General features: G+C 37.8%; 2 protein-coding genes across 2 annotated transcripts; both read left to right on the top strand.

Moving 5' to 3' along the window:
- The first annotated feature begins 151 nt into the window (after positions 1-151).
- LOC137174804 (uncharacterized) lies at positions 152-3,669 on the top strand. Its single transcript, XM_067580282.1, has 5 exons — positions 152-1,329; positions 1,445-2,152; positions 2,272-2,397; positions 2,885-2,928; positions 3,293-3,669. The coding sequence occupies exons 1-5, from the start codon at positions 1,275-1,277 to the stop codon at positions 3,410-3,412; spliced, it is 1,053 nt and encodes a 350-aa protein (XP_067436383.1). The 5' UTR covers positions 152-1,274; the 3' UTR covers positions 3,413-3,669.
- Positions 3,670-5,040: 1,371 nt separating this feature from the next.
- Positions 5,041-8,426, top strand: LOC137174805 (uncharacterized). The gene is made up of 5 exons (XM_067580283.1): positions 5,041-5,311; positions 5,436-6,107; positions 6,202-6,321; positions 6,809-6,852; positions 7,019-8,426. The coding sequence occupies exons 1-5, from the start codon at positions 5,257-5,259 to the stop codon at positions 7,136-7,138; spliced, it is 1,011 nt and encodes a 336-aa protein (XP_067436384.1). The 5' UTR covers positions 5,041-5,256; the 3' UTR covers positions 7,139-8,426.
- The last annotated feature ends 296 nt before the right edge of the window (positions 8,427-8,722 follow it).

The raw sequence follows: 8,722 nt of genomic DNA, 5'->3' as shown, positions 1-8,722 counted from the left end.
TTCTTCAAAAGTTGTTTACAGTAAATTAGCAGATTGCACATCACAAACCCAGAGATGTGAGGATCTTTTTTTAGCTTCTGTGCGGTCTGCAGTCGAAAGATTAACTCTAAATGTACTTCATGTAATTCAGTAGGACCCTCTGCTCTCTTTGTGGTTTTAAACAGGAAGTCTCTGCAGTGTTTTCATGCACAGCCTCCACACAGTATAACTCTAATGCCCAGACTTGATTAAAAAAAAAAAGACTGATGCTCTGTAACCAATTTTCACATTGTGTCATATTCAAGAACTAAAACATGGTTCAAATGTTCAAAACTAATAGCTAGTAACTCTGTGCATTTGGTCAGAGGAATCCAATATTGTCAATGTTTTTGTCAAAACCTGTTAATGTACACCAGCTTTTCATCATGTCCAGCCATAGAAATCAGGAAATTCTGCCTGCCAGAGTTGTGCCAACATACAGGCATTACATTCACTCTTATATCAACCAAATGGTGGCCATGACTGTGCCATGTGTGCTTGGGTAAGAACAGGTAAAGCAAAAAACATCCTCATATAACAAGTCAATGTTAACGATAACCACAAAAGATAACAGTGTATTTACTTTGTTGACATAATATGAACATAATATCAGGTTACACCTATGCACCAACCTTTGGCACTGGCAACATAATCTCACACAATCTCACAGTCCAGAGTGAAAGTCAAAGCAGAAGGATTATGGTTATTATAAACACACCATCCCATTACTGATACACAAGAAGTTGCCACAACTGATTTGTGGGGATGTTGTGAGGTGATCACAAATGTTCATTATTTTTAATACTGATGATTTCTGAGAAATAAGACTGAAGATGTCATCTGGTATTCAGGATATATTTGAATATTAATGCACAATCTGAAAGTATCCAAATGATATATTTCAATAAAAACCAACCAATTACAGAACTTTAACTAGTGCAAGTAGCAAAGTAAGATTAATGAGTTTTCTAAGAGCCACTCCCCACATTCATAGCAACTGGACATTACAGAACCTGATAGCATGTATGGAATGAAAGAGCAGAAATCAGATGAGTGAAACTTCTCTCCAAAGCTCTGTTTGAACTTGCAGGTCTTTGTTAATGCATTGCATTCAAGGCAGCACTTAAAATGTTTTCACTGTTTCCACATGTGGATATTAGGCGTTCCTTCTCACTAGCCAATCAAACAGAGTCTTCTCTCTGAAGAGTAGAGAGCATCCTCAGATTTAATTCTTTAAGCGCAGCATTTTGAACACGATGACACCTTTGATGATTGCTGTGTACTTGACTTGTTTGTTCTTGGGAACTTCAGGTAAGTTGTTTATCTTTAATTGTTTTTGATATATTACATTTTTTTCGTGCAATCATTATGATACACTTTTATTACGGAATTAAATGTGCACTTTCTGAATCTCTTTTCTCTTCAGCTCAAATGAATGATCTGAAATCATCCAAGTATGTGCGTCAAGAGAAGACTTTTTATTCAGTTAATGTTAGTGAAGACGTGACTTTGGAATGTTTCTATAAAGATGATGCTGCAGTGATGTTTTACTGGTATAAACAAACTCTAGGACAGAAACCAAAGCTGATGTCTAAATTCTATAAACATGATCCAAATGGCAATTTTCAAGGTGAATTTAAGAACGATCCACGCTTAGAACTGGAAGCTAGCCTTGGTAAAAATCACTTGAAGATCTCAGATGTGCAAATTTCAGACTCGGCTACTTACTACTGCGTTAGTAGCTATTTAAACAACTTAGAATTTTTGGAAAGCACTACTCTCAATGTAAAGGGTTCAGGTTTAAACATCCAAGCTCTGGTCCATCAGTCGGCATCTGAGAGCATCCAGCCAGGAGGCTCTGTGACTCTGAACTGTACAGTACATACTGGGACCTGTGATGATGGAGAACACAGTGTTTACTGGTTCAAAAACTCTCAAGAATATCATCCAGGAATCATTTACACACATGGAGGCAGGAATGATCAGTGTGAGAGGAACAGCAACACACAAACACACACCTGTGTCTACAACTTGCCAATGAAGAGTCTGAATCTTTCTCATGCTGAGACTGACTGTGCTGTCGCCTCATGTGGACAGATACTGTTTGGAAACAAAACCAAGCTGGACTTTGAGCGTAAGTAACTTTGTAGCAAAGGTGGCCTCATTTGTTAAGTAGTGGAGGAAACTTTATAATCAAATTTGATGAACAAAGAAAGAAAACTCTGTAATGTCTCCTAATGTTTGGATCTGCAGATGAGGAAGACTCTCTTGTCTTGGTGTATATCTTGAGTGGAGCTTTGGCACTCACCACCATCCTGGTTGTTTTCCTGGCTTACACAGTATATGCAATGTTCAGGACAAACAGCTGCCAAGGCACAGGTAGGCTAAACTGCAGTTCCTTATATTTGGAGTGTGTAATGAACGTGATATTGAAGGGCAGCAATGTGGACATTAGCAAAGATTTAGATTTTAACATGTTCATTTGTACATTGAAGAACATGCACATACTATGAGAATAAACTGTGTATTTTTTAAATTCATGTTTCATCAGCTGCAAACATCATCAGTGTTGAACTGTGCATTTCTGCTTCAGATTTATAAAAATCCAGGAAAAATGAGCCAGTCAAGAACAATATTTTTGAAATAAATCTCTGAAATTAAAACAGCTAAATACATTGATGTAAGTTTAATAAATACTCAAATCTGGCTTCTATATTTAAGCGCCGCCTCGCCCTGCAGTTTCGTGTTCGTCACATTTCAGTGACCGATAAATCAGAAGAACTGTTTCATTACTTTCAGTACAAATGATCAAACTAAGTTAAAAAGGAATTTTGAAAAACAATTTTGTTGTTTTTTTCATGACTAGACTCGCAAGCAAGACCATCAGCTGCCGCAGCTCCAAATGCAGAGGTAGGTGTTTAAGTGCTCTAATGTCACTGTAACATATTTTACAGAATAAAAACAGAGCACAGGGGAAACATAATACAATACAAGAAGAGCAACATTTTTTAACCAATTAGAAATAGTGCAGTAAGTGCTACATACCCTTGTAAAGGTTGATTGTAGATTGTAAAACAGTTTCCAATGGTAACTGTGGGAGACTGAATTTGTTGTTGTTGTTGTACTAGATTACATTTTAAGCTTCACAAAGGAAGTTATTTTTGCAGGAAGTATATATTGATTTGCATGACAGTGAACAGAAGTTGCTGATACTTTTTTCAATGCTTGTTTGTATCAATAATGAGACAAACACTGTTTTATATTTTATTACCAGGGCTACCAAGATGCAGATAACCTCCATTACGCTGCTTTAAGGGAGAACAAGGTCAGCAGGTCAAGACGACAGAGGGACGACACCAGGACTGAATGTGTTTACTCCGGTGTGAGACAGTAGAGCTGAACATGTTTCATTTGTACTTTGTGTCTCTGTGACAAGAAGAATGAACTGAATATAATATAACCAAATAAACACTTTCTTTCAGTTACAGTTGAGCCAGGGTTCTTTGATGTGATCTGTTTTGTCAAAGGTGCGATATTTCCACTCTCACTATACCTGCAGTTAACAAAGTACAAACACACGACCACACACAACACATCTCTGCGGTGTTTGTGGAGTCAGATATTCGAGAGAGAGTTTGCAAGCCTGAAAAATGAACATTAAAACAAAGTACTGTGCCGTCTGTATAAGTCTCTAAGTGCTGCACTGTTAAAGGCATGATGTCACATTATTTTACAAAGCAAAACCATCATCATATGACAGAAACACTATTTCAGAATCAGAGGGACACATTCAGCTTGTTGTGCTAACATCCTGTATGTCTGGTACAGACGAGACTCCTCTCAGGTGTGGTAGCACGTTCAGAAACATCAGAACCGGCCCTCTCACAGCAGGCTGGCGACAATACTCATCAACATGTGTATTCTGAACACACTCTTGCACTGATACTGCCTATTGTTCTTCACAAGTTGTTTACAGTAAATTAGTAGATTGCACATCACAAACCCAGAGATGTGAGGATCTTTTTTAAGCTTCTGTGCGGTCTGCAGTCAAAAGATTCACTCTCAGTGTACTTCATGTACTTCAGTAGGACCCTCTGCTCTCTTTGTGGTTTTAAACAGGAAGTCTCTCTGCAGTGTTTTCATGCACAGCCTCCACACAGTATAACTCTAATGCCCAGACTTGATTAAAAAAAAAAGACTGATGCTCTGTAACCAATTTTCACATTGTGTCATATTCAAGAACTAAAACAGGGTTCAAATGTTCAAAACTAATAGAGTAGTAACTAGTAACTCTTTGCATTTGGTTAGAGGCATCCAATATTGTCAATGTTTTTGTCAAAACCTGTTAATGTACACCAGCTTTTCATCATGTCCAGCCATAGAAATCAGGTAATTCTGCCTGCCAGAGTTGTGCCAACATACAGGCATTACATTCACTCTTATATCAACCAAATGGTGGCCATGACTGTGCCATGTGTGCTTGAGTAAGAACAGGTAACGCAATAAACATCCCTATATAACACGTCAATGTTAACAATAACCACAAAAGATAACAGTGTATTTACTTTGTTGACATAATATGAACATAATATCAGGTTACAGCTATGCACCAACCTTTGGCACTGGCAACATAATCTCACACAATCTCACAGTCCAGAGTGAAAGTCAAAACAGAAGGATTATGGTTATTATAAACACACCATCCCATTACTGATACACAAGAAGTTGCCACAACTGATTTGTGGGGATGTTGTGAGGTGATCACAAATGTTCATTATTTTTAATACTGATGATTTCTGAGAAATAAGACTGAAGATGTCATCTGGTATTCAGGATATATTTGAATATTAATGCACAATCTGAAAGTATCCAAATGATATATTTCAATAAAAACCAACCAATTACAGAACATTAACTAGTGCAAGTAGCAAAGTAAGATTAGTGAGCTTTCTAAGAGCCACTCCCCACATTCATAGCAACTGGACATTACAGAACCTGATAGCATGTATGGAATAAAAGAGCAGAAATCAGATGAGTGAAACTTCTCTCCAAAGCTCTGTTTGAACTTGCAGGTCTTTGTTAATGCATTGCATTCAAGGCAGCACTTAAAATTTTTTCATTGTTTCCACATGTGGATATTAGGCGTTCCTTCTCACTAGCCAATCAAACAGAGTCTTCTCTCTGAAGAGTAGAGAACATCCTGAGATTCAATTCTTTCAGCGCAGCATTTTGAACACGATGACACCTTTGACGATTGCTTGGTACCTGACTTGTTTGTTCTTGGGAACTTCAGGTAAGTTGTTTATTTTTTATTGTTTATTGTTTATGTTGTATATTACATTTTTTTCGTGCAATCATTATGATACACTTTTATTATGGAATTAAATGTGCACTTTCTGGATCTCTTTTCTCTTCAGCTCAGAAATCACCGAAGTATGTGCATCAAGAGAAGACTTTTTATTCAGTTAATGTTGGTGAAAGTGTGACTTTGCAGTGTTTCTATGAAGGTGATGCAGTGATGTTTTACTGGTATAAACAAACTCTAGGACAGAAACCAAAGCTCATCTCTACCTTCTATCAACATAAAAGTGGCACATTTCATGATGAATTTAAGAATGATTCTCGTTTCACACTGGACACAAGAGATGGTAAAAAACACTTGACAATCTCCAATTTACATGTTTCTGACTCAGCTACTTACTACTGTATAGGTAGCTATGCATTTCAGTTTGAATTTGCGGACGGCATTGTTGTCAGCGTTAAGGGTTCAGGTTTGGACATCCAAGCTGAGAGCATCCAGCCAGGAGGCTCTGTGACTCTGAACTGTACAGTACACACTGGGACCTGTGATGATGGAGAACACAGTGTTTACTGGTTCAAAAACTCTCAAGAATCTCAACCAGGAATCATTTACACACATGGAGGCAGGAATGATCAGTGTGAGAGGAACAGCAACACACAAACACACACCTGTGTCTACAACTTACCAATGAAGAGTGTGAATCTTTCTCACACTGGGACCTACTACTGTGCTGTCGCCTCATGTGGACAGATACTGTTTGGAAACGGGACCAAGCTGGACCTTGGCAGTAAGTAACCTTCTAGCTTTCATATGTGGTTATGATTTCTACCTACTCAATATTCCTACAACTCTGTAATGTCTCCTATCATCTGAATCTACAGATGAAGTGGACTTTGTCCTGGTCTACTTCTTGTTTGGAGCTTTGATATTCTCCACCATCCTGATCGTTTTTCTGGCACATGCAGCATATACAATGAACAAAAACTGCTGCCAATGTACAGGTAGGCCAACTGTTATTTATTACTGTTGGTAGTTTGAATTCATGTACTTAATATTGGAGGCACAGCTATTGGAAGTTGATAAGAACAACAAGTTAATCAAATCAAGACAAGAGTGTTAACATATTCCACCACAGTGATTACTTCCACATACTGTAGGAACATATTTTCATGGTTTATCAACTAGAACTTCAAGTTTTTATTTATCAGTTCATAGGAAACTGAGCCAGTCAACAAGAATATTAACTAAAGAGGCCATAAGTTAGAAACTTTATACTGTACTGTTAAATGGTGTCAGTGTTACAGTAAGAAGTGGTTTTAGTTTGGATCTTTACTGATTTATATCTATCATGGTGCAATGGTTCATTTTCCATCATGTTTGAGAAATATATCAGACATAAAATCATAAGTTTTAAAAAGTCTTAAATTTGTCCTCCCATCACCAGCTTAGTGCATTTTAAAAGCTTTTGTTCTTTTTTCACAACTCAAGAGTCTCAAGAAAGATCTCCAGTGGACTCGACTCCAGATAGAGAGGTGAGTGTTCTTAGAGTTGTACTACTACAACAACAATATACTGTATATTACAGCATGACAACATGTACAGGGGATGGACACAATTCAGTACAATCATCCTAAAATAAGACATAATGAGACACAGGATGTATACTAATGTGGTGATTGTTTCATACTTTATTTTCAGAGTTACAGAGACGCAGATAACCTCCATTACGCTGCTTTAAGGGAGAACAAGGTCAGCAGGTCAAGAAGACAGAGGGACAACACTGGGACTGAGTGTGTTTACTCCAGTGTGAAGCAATAACCTGGCTGCACTTTTAGAAGACATAACTCTCTAAGTCTGCCTATCAATCTATCTATAATGTATATTTAAGATGTGTTTTTTCTCTATTTGTCTTTCCCCTTATTTGACATACAAATAAACATTTGGTCATTTCTGAACCTTAAGATGTCTTTTAAAACTGAGTAAGAGAAAGAGAAAGCTACAGAGAGTGTGCAGGATAGTGAGTGAGAGTGAGGAAGTGAAAGCAAAATGTTTCAGGCAGTGAACTTTAATGTTATTTGGTCCATGTTTGTGGTTACTTGCTAATTCAAAAGCAGATAAAGCTCTGCCACACTAAGGTAGTTCACCATCTCACATATCCTGTGCTACAAATGTTACTGGTCAGAGGGACACAGTCAGAAAGGTATTGCAAACATCAAGCTTGTGTGATGCGGACGTGACTCATTCCCCACATGGTTACAGCCTCAGAAACAACACGTTGGGCCTTCTCACAGCAAGATGGCAACAAGACCTACCAACATGTAATTTCCTATTTGTCTGTCAGATAGTGAGAGTTCACCGAAAGCACACAGAAATACAGTCTTACCCAAACTGTAAATGTGTGTTTTAGCCTGTGTGTGGTTGGCAGTCAAAAGATTTACTCTCGATATACTCCAGTCATGTACGTCTGCAGGACCCTCTGCTCTCTTTGTCTTTGTGGTTTCAAACAGGAAGTCTACAGTGTGTTCATGCAAAGCAGCCACACAGTCTAACTGTAATGCCCAGAGCATTTCAGTAGATTGTATCAGCAAATCAGCACCAAAAAGCTGAGACAAACAGCTCTATAACATTAATATACTGTATATGCTCTTGGTTATTAGATTGTTTTTGTCAATATCGTTTAGAATACTGTGTAACTGTAATGCCAAAAACACTCAAGACTTTGCTGTTAGCATAGGTTAGCTGTTGGTTAAAACATCACACTGCTTTCTTCTTCCTGTCAGCATTGATTCTTTCTTTCTTTGAGCAAGGTTTCAAGCCCCATGTTGACCCACATACTGGCACTTCATGTGCTACCATTGGCAAAAACATCTAACAAAGACGCACAGTCAACACAGCAGAGAACGCAGGCAACAATTATGGATATTATAGAAATGCCAAACATATAACTGATACATGGAATATTGAAAATCAGCAAATTGTCACTTTAATAGCCCATTAACAAGACACACTTCAGCAAAGATGCCACAACTACTGACTGGGGGCCATTGTAGGCAAAGCTTTTTTAACAATAATCAATCAAATCAGATTAATCAAATAAGAATGAAGACATCACTGTGTATTACAGTTATTGAAACCTTACAAACGTCCACTTCTTCTCCACCTCCACCATCACCATCTCCACCTTCTTCTAACTAGAAACATTAGTGCAGGTTGCATCTTTAAATCTAGCCAACTCTCAGCATTCACCTTTATCGCTTCTGTGGTGGGAAGACTGACCTTTTGACTGAAATATGTGATAACTTTCAAAAAACACACTGTTGAATAAAGTGTGAGAGACGATTCTACTCATGGAACAGGTGATTTGTTGGAGTCAGGTTGTAATTTCACGTTGAATAATACAAT

This window comes from Thunnus thynnus, chromosome 22 (assembly GCF_963924715.1).
Source record: "Thunnus thynnus chromosome 22, fThuThy2.1, whole genome shotgun sequence".
NCBI classification, from domain to species: domain Eukaryota; kingdom Metazoa; phylum Chordata; class Actinopteri; order Scombriformes; family Scombridae; genus Thunnus; species Thunnus thynnus.
Note: the sequence above shows the minus strand (reverse complement) of the source record. Positions and strands in the feature narration are given on the sequence as shown.